Source organism: Egretta garzetta, unplaced genomic scaffold (genome assembly GCF_000687185.1).
Source record: "Egretta garzetta isolate BGI_Z169 unplaced genomic scaffold, ASM68718v1 scaffold283, whole genome shotgun sequence".
Lineage (NCBI taxonomy): Eukaryota > Metazoa > Chordata > Aves > Pelecaniformes > Ardeidae > Egretta > Egretta garzetta.
Genome location: NW_009259043.1, coordinates 1,423,794 through 1,436,891, shown reverse-complemented (window position 1 = coordinate 1,436,891; position 13,098 = coordinate 1,423,794). Strand labels below are relative to the sequence as shown.

At 35.5% G+C, this 13,098-nt stretch overlaps 1 protein-coding gene across 6 annotated transcripts in view; it reads right to left on the bottom strand.

The window, feature by feature from the left end:
• Nucleotides 1–13,098, bottom strand: part of EXOC2 (exocyst complex component 2) — a 114,081-nt gene that overhangs the window by 79,726 nt on the left and 21,257 nt on the right. For all 6 annotated transcript variants that reach the window (XR_004841475.1, XM_035890564.1, XM_009634998.2 and 3 more), the window contains exons 6-9: nucleotides 5,236–5,316; nucleotides 1,256–1,401; nucleotides 1,060–1,141; nucleotides 471–573 (exon numbers count right to left, since the gene is read on the bottom strand). Coding sequence is in view for 5 of the 6 variants with exons in the window: in XM_035890564.1 (XP_035746457.1) it covers nucleotides 471–573; nucleotides 1,060–1,141; nucleotides 1,256–1,401; nucleotides 5,236–5,316 (412 nt within the window). In the remaining variant the exon portion in view is untranslated. The remainder of the gene's footprint in view (nucleotides 1–470; nucleotides 574–1,059; nucleotides 1,142–1,255; nucleotides 1,402–5,235; nucleotides 5,317–13,098) is intronic.

Below are 13,098 nucleotides of genomic sequence, written 5' to 3'. Positions count from 1 at the left end.
TAAAAGAGCCAAAACCAAATTTAAGTGACAGTCTGGATTAAAACCTCCCTATTATCTGACTCAGGATGATTCCATTTCAACACCAAGTCAAGCTGAGGGTAAGACAAGTTAATAAGGAATCTATTTGAGATCTGCAACCTGTGAGTGAACATTTCAGACATAGCTTGCAATATGATGGTTTAGAGGAATCAACAGAATCTAAACATACCTTAAAGATTTTAAAAGATTTAATCTCAATTATCCTTTGTTAAATTGTTCTCATTCAAGAACTGTTTTTCAGTCATTCATTAAACAATCAAGAACCAATCCACTGCCATTATTTATGTAATCTGTAAATCCCCAAATACTCAATTTACAGCTTTAAAATTAGTATTTAAGCCATAGTAAAAATAGTCACTACCCTATTTAGGAAACAGATTTAAAAGTCCATCTAACACTATGTCTGATGAGGACACTAGTCAAATGATTACCTTATATAACGTTTCTGATCATGCAGTGTTGACGGAGTCTCAAGCAGCTTATCCAACAGAAGTTCTCTTAAAGCTTCAATTCTGGTTTCAACTTCAGCATAATCTAGGAATAGGGAGAGGAAATAAATCCAATGTGCGCCTTCAGCAGTGCTATGAACTGAAAATTACGTTTTTTTTCCTAGGACATGAGACACTTCTGGAGTTAATATGGAAATCAACAGAACTCATTTTATAACAAGCCACATCTAAAAATTTTGTATAAGACAGTTCCACAAAAACAGAAGACTGGACTTTGAATTCTTTTCAACAATATGTCAGTGAGAGATACCTGAAGCCACATTTTATTTACTGTAACTCTTTTTTATGTCCAGTAATACCAAGCCTTAATAAATAAATAGAACTGGCTGTGATTTCACATCTTGTAGTGTATTACTCACTTAGAAAACCTGCCAGAAATATTGCTTAATTTATTCCTATAAATCCATAATTTTTATGGATTAAAATTCATATAAACATAAAGCTCTTTAGACTACCATCTGCTTTTAGCCTTTAAGTTAAAAAAAAAGCAAGTAACAGACCCGTATCTTACATTTTTTGAATACTTGAACCTCTGTCTTTCCGAAGAGTGACTTCGCTTTTTCGTAGTCATTAATAACTACGTCATAATCGCCCTTAAAAAAAAAACAAACCAAAATAAACACACACAAACAACAAACATTTATATTTGTCAAGAAAAAGGTAACAGACTAATTTCAGCAAATGGAAAGTATTTTTAATGATTATACCTTCTGGATATTTCTTTCAATATTCAAGGGAAGGTTGAAAAGAAATTTAAAACGCTGAAGAACATTAAGCGCGTTTCTCGTTGAATCAGCTTTGTCCTTGCGACCCAGCACTTCTTGGAATAAGGTATCTGCTGTGTTACTGGCTCCTATTTTAAAAAGGAGAAAAATAAGAAAAAGTAAAGTAATCAATCAGTTGAAATGACGTACTGATTTTCCTCATTTTAACAAGTCATTCAAGTTTTTTTAGAGCAATTGAGTGATTATTGCTCAATTTTTATACTTTTTTGTTCAACTGTGTTAACGTTTTACAACTGGTGAAATACTATTTCAAAGTGAACCACTTAGCATTTCAATGTGGTAAGACCTCTTTTTTAGTAAAAACAATCCCTCTTTCCTATTTCAAATGCTTAACTTTGCTGCAGATATTTTATAGTTTGCTTTGGCTCCAGATCTACATTTTACAACTAAATTATGCATCTCAGGATATGGAAAAAGTCATAGAAAGTTTTCTTTTAGAAAAGTATAATTTAATTACATTAATGTCATAGCTTTAAGAGTTATCACTGGGTTTTGCAAACAATTCTGTTGTGTTTTCAAATTAAGTCTTAGAAGTTATTAAGAATATTTGATATTTAAGTGAGTCACTTAAAGGTACCAATGATTAAGTCAAAGACAATGACGTGACTGAAAAAAGTCTAACTAGCTGGTCACTGTAACAGAATGAATACAAGCTGTCTTCACACTGCATTAAAAGTCTTACTGGCTTCACTGCGCACAGGATCAAGCCTTGGTCAACAATTTCATGCAATTAAGTTTCTATGCTATCTGTGAATATTCTTCAATTAATACAGCCTTAAAACCTTTTGTATCCAGGCTAAAAAGCATTCTGTTTTGTAATAAGGACAGTTTCCTAACACAGAATAATAGAATATCATTTATAGTAGGGAAGATTTACATTGCATGTGAATATCTGCATTTTTCAACTCGTGACTTATTTTTAATTAACCAAAAAAAAAGTGGAACTGTTTTAGCCTTTTTGATCATTGTGTGTAGAAGTTTCTACATTATCTGGTCTAGTGACTATACTTTAAGCAAAGACGAAAAAAATTACATCAGTCTCGCTGGGTGGCTTGCATGCCATTTTCTCTAGTCAACACTGTGGGTGGCCTGCTCATGTTAAAAGTAGTCTTTGTAAAATAATTGTTATATCTAAATAATGTTTAAACTTTGTTGAAATTTTGAAGCCTTGATGTAAAAAAAGTTTTGTCAGGATAGCTATTTCTACTGCATACTATTTAGCACAGAATACTCTAATCCATTAAGGAGAAATACACAATGAAAACAACTAGCTGGACATTTAAATACAGACCACTGATAAAGTATGATTTTTCTCTTGAGGTTATAATAAATGCTTGCTTTGTAAATCCTTCTAAGTAAGTAACATTTGCTTTGTATGAATTCATATGTTTCTTGTCCATTCTTTTAACAGCAAAGAAACAATGTCTGGGAATTAAAGTTATATTCAAAAAGCATTTTTTTTTAATTCAATAAAAATGTTTTTTAAAAGGTAACTGACAACTGCAGGAATAGCACAGTGATTTCCATCTTTAGTTTAAAGCTACATGCCTTCATCTCTTTATGAACTAATTTGCTGTAGAAATTCTCAATTCAAGTAAATGACTTTTTTCTATCGGCACTTTTTCTGTTTTACACAGAAATTGAAATATATCAAATTACTTATTAGTGTCTTAAGAAAATTTAATACCTGATGCAAAACAGGTCTGTCTTTTTAAAGAAATAAAAAATATTTTAAAGAAATAAAAAAATACTGTAAAATTTCTTCCCTCCTCACCTCTCCAAATCCTTTCTACGTTAACAATCTTTATCTCTTGATTACTGATGAATAATCTAAACCTAAATAGTAAAGCCCATGGATAAAGAGTCAGGTCCTATATTGACTAACTGTTTCCAAAATAGATGATTCATATACTGTGTGCCAATTTTTTTATGTCAAAATAAAGCTCTAGTTATCCAACAGTTGTCTTTCATAGTGCCTGACAAAAGCACCACATAATGGAATTTGATTGACCTCTTAAGATACAGTTCTTCATGAAATTCATTGCAGCACACCATTTGTTTTTATAAATATATATTTAATAGCTTGTTTAGCAATTAAGTTTAGCAATTTAGCAAAAACTCCAAACACTTTTATAGGTCTACCTATAACATCAGATCATGCTTCTACTATCCCATACCATTTCAGTCCAATAATTTGGCACCGTCGTAACATACATTCAGATGCTGTGGAAAACATCCTTATTCTTAGGAGTCTGTAATCAAGCTGACACCACCAACTGTCTCTCAAAAAATGCACCTACAGTCCACAAAAATGTAAAATTCGACTGAAGATTTTAAGTCATTTTTCAAAGCAGGCCCTGTTACTCGTGGATTATGGAAGCTTTTCAATGGTCAGACAAGAAACAAAGCTTTGATCCTAAACTACTTTGCATAATATTATTTACTCTTTTTAAGTCCTTGTATTCCTGCTTCCCTGCCTCCCACCCATCATGACTTGCAAAGTATCGGGAGGAAGAGGGGCCAATTCTTTTCACAGCAGAGCCAAACTTAATACCACTCTGAAGTGCCTGGCACAAGTTCCTCTACAGATCCAACTTGAAAAAGACAGTCTGTGTTATCTGCATACAGATTTCAGCCACCATTTACCAAACGAAACAGCAATTATATATTATAGGTAGATTTGCCTCATATTAATGTAGGTAGGAAAATGTCACAGAACTAGATTTTTGCTTTTCCATTTTAAATCTGTCACACAATTTTGTCAAAGGGAAAGCGCTCAGCGAGGAATCTGTGCTTGGTGCATGACAAGGCATAAATACAGAGCACTGAAGACTGCACTGACAAATTTCAGCAAATGCTTTTTTCCTTCTACCCGATATGTATCTAATATTCTGGACACATAGACATGCACTGTAGGCTTTATATAGTATGCATGTGAGGGTTTTAGTGGGGTTTTTTTGTTTGTTTGGGGGATTTGGGTTTTTTTTTGCGTTCCAGGCAACAAGATGGGAGAATAGCAATGTTCAAACGACACCTTTATTGTGAGCATTAATGAATCTCTACCGCAAGGAGCTAGAGCTGTTCACAAAACCCCCTGCTTTCTTTGTGCTCCCCACACAAACACACACATACAGTCACTGCTTTCTTCACAGAAGAGAAGAAAAACAGTGAACTTCCATGTCACTTTCTTGATTTCATAAAACACACTCAGATTTTTCAGCAAAAAGGGAAACATCCCTTCCTCTGTGAAAAAAATCACAATGAAACAAAGTAAAATTATCTTGGCACACGTCCCAGAATTAAAAAAGTAACTTTTTTGATCTGATGAAACACATACCGAACTGCAGTAAATTCAAGCCATCTCTCAATGCAATCCTACAGCTAATACAGAGAAACAGAAAGTACCGACTACTTTTCAAGGTTTCTAAAAAGAATGCTAATTCCAAGCAGTCTAAACGGCAGCGCATTAAGTGAAAAAGATTCTGTTAACAGACCTTGTAATTACAGCTGGTATTTGTGTTTTTCCTCTTTTGCTCAAAATTCTTACAATCTTGGTATTTAGCTTTGCTTGTCCTTCTACAATTCTGTCTATCCATGAGGCTCCCGTTTTCTTTGTACACTTAAAATTGAGATGCCACCAGAATTCACTTAAAGTGCTTTAGAACTCCTTTAGTCTGACATTTATTTTCTTTGTTATCACGAACACCACTGAAAGTCACAGCAAAAGCTGCCACTTACTTCAAAAGGTGTACCATCAAACCCTAAAATCACCACCACCAAACACGAAAAGGCAAGAGAGACTGTACTGTTTTCTACTTTCTACCATATTCCTAGGAATAGATTAAAGCTTGTTCGAAAGTCCAAAGTCCATAAATAGTTGCTGCTGGAAGGACAAAACTTACTGTTCAGTACATTCTCCAGTTTTTGCGTCATGGATCCTTCTACTTTTTCCGTTCCATCCGCTTCCAGTTTTTGATGGATTGCTGGAATAAAGTGTCTAGTTAAAATGCAGAACATTTTAATAGGTGGGAATACATTACATCAAAGTGACACTTTTAAACATTTTTAAAATTAAAAATAAAGTGTTATTTTTCTTGTTAGACATAAAAAATACAAACATGCTTCATGGCAGCAGAGTCTAGTGGAAGACAGGGCTTAGAGCCAGACATTGCTTTATTTTAACCATTGCTTTGACACAGGCTTCCTGTATCTTCTTGAACAAGACACTAATGCCCAAGGGAAAAAAAATGTGGAGAGAATAATCCCAATTAGCAATCTTGTAATACAAGTGTTAATTCAACTCACTATTTTGAAAATTAAGCATCATTTAAGCACAAAATACTTTTGCTTCGTAAGGCAAAATTTTTACACTGATCTCACCAAAAAGGAACTAGCAATAGTTAAAGGGTAGAGAGTCATGGGGAATTTGGGTGACCCCAAAACCAAGTGCTAGAACACTTCCCCACCAGTTGTTTTCAGGTATAAAAATGCACTCTCAAAACACAATTTAAGAGTATCTTGTAGCAACACACAGCATTAACAATTACACAGAAGCATTGCGATGCTTTTGCTCAAAACAACCTGAAAATGGAGGGAAGATGCTATTTTTCTCCTATTCTAAAATGCCAAAAGCCCCAATTCTTGTTTTCACGTGGTATTACTAATGTATACGGAAATGCATAGTACCAGCATTAATTTGTTGTTTTATTACAATTCCTTTTTCATGAAGAATTCTTTTACCAGCAGACCCTGACTACAGTATACCGCTCTGGAAACATGAACAGTGAATGGAGCGTAGGTATTCCTCCCTTCTACTTCCCCTCTCTTGCACAGCCTTCCTTCCCTCCTCTTCTCTGTTCAGTACAACTGGCACAGATTTGTGTTTCTTATTCCTCTTTTTTTCCCCCCCTAAGGTAGTATTCCTGTATATATGCATACAGCATATACAAAGCAACTATTTAAAAATATGATTTTCCTTTCAAATTTTTAATCTGTTAACATATGTAAAATCCACTCTATCAAATAGCCATCAGTTCCTGTTGCTTCAGATAAAATTAAGGCTTCTAAAAATCTTTCTACTGTTTCCTGCTGGTTCACAGTAGGATGAAGTGAAGCTAAGTTACCCTTGAAAACAGTGATGCTCAGTGCTTTGAGGAAACTGAGTAATAATACATTTAGTTCAAAACACAAATACAGCGTTGAAACCAGTCTCCCAATTGCCCCAGCTTATCTTGCTTTGGTTTGCACGGCAGAGCAACCCGAGTCCCTCAGCCAGACCCTTTTACGATGAAGAAAAACTAAAAGATGCACTCCATGAGTATACCTAATGTGCTCCAGGAGATAACTGGAATTCAATCCAATGGGTGATACTTGAGCTAGACTAAAATACCACCCCAAACTGCATGTAATATGCACATCAAGGTGTCATCGCTAACTGTTTTCCTCTACGACATCATCCCTACTTGCCCATGTTATGTAGATGCAAATAAAGAAAAAGCAAACATGGACAGAAACTACCTTTAAGTAAGGCAGCTCTGTGGCCTCAGTCCTAGAGAGGGTGGCTATTCTGAAACAGGATGACCCTTGATAGTCTCCAGCCTCCCTCAAAGGAGGAATTTTTTGGGGGGAGGGGGGTGGTGGTGCAAGTGATTTAAAACAAACAAAACCAAAAAAAAAAGAAAGAGAGAGAAAATACTCCATTTTCTCAAACATCTAAATTTGACCCTCTAACCCCTTGACCTTACACAAAGAATTTTAAGAAGCTTTGCTTTCTTGAAAATGTAAGAGCACCTCTTTATTTTTGTTATTAAAGTCATTATGGCGGGGGGGGAAAATCTAACTTAGGACACCACATTTCTTAAGACAACACTTAAATGAAATGAAGTAAAAATAACAGATTTTTGCACATTTTAAGGAACAGAGGTCTACCTTAAAAGATGGTGTGTTGTTAATTGTAGTGCATATTTTATATATGAAATGGACACCTCTTACCCACAAGAATACATCTACAATTTTATAAGTCAGAATATTTAAAGGCTTGCAAACTTCAGACCTGTGGTGAGATACTAAATAATAACAGTAAAGAGACTAAGTTTAGCGCTCACAATCTCTAAACTGTCACTAAATGCTTCAATATTGGTTATTTTTGGTCAAAATGCATGCAAAAAGTTCAGTATGGCAAATAAGCCATAGTACAAGCCTTGTAGTAAAATAAAGTGCAAATAATTTATTGCTGCTTGTGTTGAAAATAATTTTATTTAATCTACGGAAGGATATGGTTTTCTACTTGGCAACCGTAAATCTAAAATTAAACCACACTTACCACTATTATGCAGTTTGACTTGCAGATTGCATTCTTGATTTACTCATTAGATATTTTTAAAGTATATTTTGAGATAGGCACCAAGAGTGGTATTCTCAAAATTTCCCCAGCCTAACTCAGCTTCAAAGCAAATAGATGCAAGTTTTCTACCATTTTTCTGATTAAAAGATGGATAGAAGCGCACTTGACATATCTAAAAATCTTACCCATTTCCACAGAAATATGGTAACGGAGAAGAAAAAAAAAAATCTGAAACTAATCAAACCCTTTTTGTCAGATGCAAAAAATAAGAGCAGGAAAAAAAAAAATACGAAAAAGGAAAGACTGACTAGCAAAGTATTTCTGAAGATCTGTTGCAGTAACTATAAAGAACTTGGCACCAAAGCACAGTAACGGAGGGATGAAGAACACATGTTAGCACGATGCCAGGATTCACGCCAACGCATGAATAGAAATGCCTTTGGTTCCATTTATCAAAAGATTAACAATTTTCTGTAATTTGAACAAAACATAAGAAGGTTATTGATGAGGACAGCACTCCTATGTAGAGTAAAAACTCTTCTGATTGGAGTCAACAGGAGTGCACAGCTATATATAACGAGCAAAGCAACACATAAAGACAGCATGTCATGAACAGAACTGGTAGAACATTACACAATGAAAACCTAAAAACCCTAGAGTTTGTTACTATGGCCAATAGCCAATACGGCTAACTTTTTTTTATTGGGTTTGGGTTTTTCCCCCAAAATTTCTAGATATTTTTGCAAACTGCATGGCAAACTTGGCTTTATTTTTGTAAACACTGCTAAACCAAGCAAAAATTACAAAATATTGAAGTAAATGTAGTATTGTCTTTAATAGCCTTCTTGTGTTTTGTTTCTCTCTAGCATTTACTTTTTCAAGCTTGCTTACCTAACACAGTGGCAACAACCAAAGAAAATGGACAGACTTAAAAAGATTAAAAAAAAAAATATTAAAGCACAGTGCTAGGAGGGGAGGTTATATGGCAATAAGAGACCAAAAACTGCAGTCTCACCAACACTGTGAGGCCTGATAACTTTGTTCTCACACAGGTTTATATTTAAGCAAGTGTGACATTTCTAAGCAAATATCTCAGAAATGGACAGGAAAACAGAGTTTATTATTCTGCTTATGGATACACTAAGAATTCCAGGATTGGACCCAGGCTTTTGCCAGGATACTTCAGAATTTTAGAGTATGGGAAATGCTATTCTCTTTTTACTGACCCAGTGATGTGAATATGAGCCTTCTGGATTTATGACAGCTACTAGTAGAAAGAAATAAAAGCAGCTTTTAAATGTTGAATGTATTTTAAAAGTGGTATGGAAATCAAAATAGCATGATATAACATGAAATTAAGCTGGTTTTATGGCTTGTAGGTCAAGTCTGGCTCAAATTTAATCATAGGTAATTTTTGTACCCTTGCCATCAACTGAAGTATTTCCTATTTGAAAACTGCAAGTGCAAACTAATCTTTCTTTCTGATGCTTTAGTATTTCTCAAATGCAAACAAAAAAATTGAGCTTACCTGAAAAACACAAATTCATAAAACATGACAGCCACAGTAGCTAAAAGCTGCCGTGACTGCATCCATTTGGAGAAATTCTGCTAGTAATTACTTTACATCTCTAAAACAATTAGCAATTTAAAAGAAGCTATATGAGCAGTCAGCATAAAGCCAGGTACAGGCTTCGGCACAGAAATTTCACTATGGACTGAGACAACTCCTGCTGTTTCACAGTTTTTCAAATCAGACCATCTTTTGCTTGAGACACTGAAAAAAACCAACACCCTAGACAATGCTATGCTAAAGCCTGCATGAATGAGCCTTTTTATCAAGCACTACCATAGAACTTTTGCTTCTTTAGAGTTGCATTAAGATAATAATTGGTCTGCCACAGAAATTGATTGTAGACATTGCATGAAAAAGAAGCATCCACCTGAGACTAACCTACCTACCACCACTTACAGACTTCACTGGCACTCCTCTGCCAGGTCCTATCTCTCTCAGTATACATTGCTCATTGCAATGTCCCCCTTGTTATCTAGCGCTGCAAGATCACAACACAAGTTTTCAACAATCAAACTTAAATCAGCATGCCTATTTTTTCACTCTGCATTCGTGAGAAGGCCCATAACATAAGGACAAAATACGTAGCAATGATAGTGCAATTGCTTCTTATTCAGCAATTTTTTTTTGTGTAAAAGCGCAGCACAAGGATACCTCAAACCTTCAGACATGAGCATCCGCTTGGAAAGCTAGACAGTGAGCCTAGAGCATATCACCTATTGCTTCATGACTACCTAGAGGCATGATCTTAATTCTTAAACTGAAATAATCTAATTGGCATCTACTGTGGGGCACATACATGCAGGTAAACTGTTACTGTGAAGGGGCTGATATGCTGTTAGATACATGCCCGCTACATGCGGCGTCTTAGTTTATCCTTGCCAGCTTGTTTCCATGGCCCTGTTCTTTCTTAACCGCTATGAATTACCATATCACCCTAGAATGGGTCTTAGGGGATGAAGTGTAAAAATATTCTATAGGAAGGAAAAAAAACCCCACCAAACCAAAAAACAGGCATTGACCAGATATAGGATCGTTTCGACCAGGTAAACATTATCCTAGCACATGTATTACGCAAGGTATTAGACAAGAAGCCAACTACAGTTCCCCATCACCCTGGCATTCCCATAGGTCATATATCTGAAGAGGAGTGGAAAGGGAAAAAGGAGTAGTGCTGTGATAGCCAGCGGTGCTTCCTTTGTATAGATTTTTTTCTGAAAATCATGTAAGGTATGTTTGTAGTTGCAACTGCACAAGAACAACTGTTGCCATGACAAACTGGAAAATCAAATCTAAATCTCAAATTTGTTCAACATATCTGTGTTTCAAAGACAACACAGCATCTTCTTTACTTGCCAATATGGATGTCATACTTGCATGGTTTTGCATAATTGAGCAACTGAAGTAGTCATTTCCCTATTTTTTTTCCTTTCACTTAAATAAAAAGAAACTCTGCAGCCTAAGGCTCTTTCTAAAGAGCACTTGTGAAAAAGCATATTCAAAATAAATGGACTTTCTAGCTTTCCAAAGGCTTCTGTGTGGGACACGACTTGCTCACGAGAATAAAACATGACTCGTCTACAAGCATATAAACAGCAGCCCTTTCAGAAATGCTACTTGTTAGGTTGCAGTTAGAATTATGAGAAATAAATCAGCTAAACAACTCGATGTTGCCAAGTGGGTCAAGCTGAGGTGAGCCCAGTTCCCCTCAAGCTCATCTTACAGCTCCCTTCAGCCAAGGAAACAAACTTCCTGTTGAACATCTCCTCTGCAGCAAAGTCACTGTCAAACTGTCAGCCAAGCTAACGGGCAGCGAGACACCAGGATCTGATAAGGCAATGCTATTTTCCAAGAAATTAAACCAAACAAGCAAGGGTTCTGCCCTATTTGCCCTCCTATTTTCTTAGTAAACGGCTTCTAAAAATCACAAAATACAATAAACGTCTCGGGATAGCTTTTTATGGTTTTCATTGCTGACTTGTGAAAATATTAATACTCATTTAAATGCGTAATACAGTCTGATAGCACGCTTAAGATCAGACTGATCTTACTGATCCCAGCTAATGAAAAAAGCAGCACCATAATCAGCAGTTCAGGGCTTCCCAGATCAAGTTTGCGTGTTTGAAAAACATTGTTAAAAGGATATGAGTTCAAAAAAGCTCATAAACAGATGCACAAACAGATTAATATGAAGTACCTGGTAAAGCAAGCGTTACACCTCTTAAAGAGAGCCTCCGACAAAAAGGAACATCCTGTACCAATTTAGGGAGACCTAGGAGGAAAAACTGTGCACAGATAGCTCTGCTCTACAACAAGAGAACTGACCTAGAGTTTATAAAGCACTGGGTTTGGAAGTTGCGTTCTGGGATATCTGGAGGGGAAACCTGAAAGCCTAAACTTTTGCCCATCAACAAAAATGTATCTTCAGAAAATGCATTCGATTTTAGAAATCTTCCCAGAGGACATGAATTTGAAAAAAAAAACAACCAACCCAAACCAAAATAAAGCAGCTCAGGAAATTTAAATCATATTGGAAGACAGTATTCAGTAATGATTTTCCCTTGAGTCACTTTTCATCTGCGACAGTTGTATGCTCAGTATCAAATAATGAAAGTTTGTAGAACCAAGACTGCATCCCTAGCAATTTGTGCTGAGACAATAATTCAGCTTTCAAATATAAACTATTCTTCATGTAGCTTTGTTTAAATGCATATAAATTCTAGTTACACCTTTTTAGAAGAGAAAATAAAACACAGAACTTCACCCTTACATATCACCTTGCACAAACACTGTATAAGTGGAGTATAATTGGATTTTTAATTTAATGTTCTTCTGTTAAAGAGCTTTAATTTCAGAGTTCCATGCCTAAGAATTAATGGTGTGCGTTTGGGTTTGGTGATTTTTTTTTTTTTTTTGGTTTGGTTGTTCAGTGGTTTGGGGTTTTTTTGGTTGGGGCTTTTTTTTTTTTTTTTAAATTTTGCATCTGAGCTGTTTCTCTAGATCAATGCTAATAATGCTTACACTTAATTCTTGCCAACTTTCCTTTGAGAAAACTGTAGTGATCCACTGTTCTGGAGAAAAGCTTTGACATCTGACAGGAGGGCTGGATGATGGCATCAAAGATCCTTTTTTCTTGCTGCTACTGAAGCCTCTCCACACCCAGCTTAGCTGTTGACTGTACCTATCACAGGTTCAAGTCTTTCAAAAGTTAAGCAATTTTTCCAGCTACACTTTCTCGAAAATATTCTGCACAAGGGGGAAGAAAGGGCAAATAGGTAGTTCTGCATTACAAAGCTGAAATTCGTATGCAGTAAGAGGTTTTTTTTTGACTGAAAAGAATCAAAACCACTTCTGTGCATGCATTTAATAGGAAATTTCAACAGAAAAATACATATTAAAATGCTACAGAAGGCAACTGTGACCTGCATTGCATTCTCATTAAGAATTTGGTTTCAGAATTTAAACATTAAATATTGTATCAGTCCCTTGAACTCCAGTGTTACAGCTTTGAATTTGTAAGAGATTAAGACTTCAAGTCTCTAATTTTCTTCTACAACAGCATCAAGGCCATTCTTTCTTAGAACTATTTTAATTCACTGTTTAAAACAATACAAGCTACAAGTCTGCTTCCTTTTGAGCACTTAAGCGGGATCACTGGGGGGGACGACAAAACCAAGCCATTTTGGTTACAGACAAAAAGTGGCAGCAAGAACCATGTGAGCCATCCCAAGTTTTGAGTTCATAATTTATCTAAAGCACTGCACTAATAAACTCTAATTTTAGGTAAAAATAACAATCCCATACAGATAAGAGATACAAAACAATATTACAGCTATTACAATTTTTTAAAAT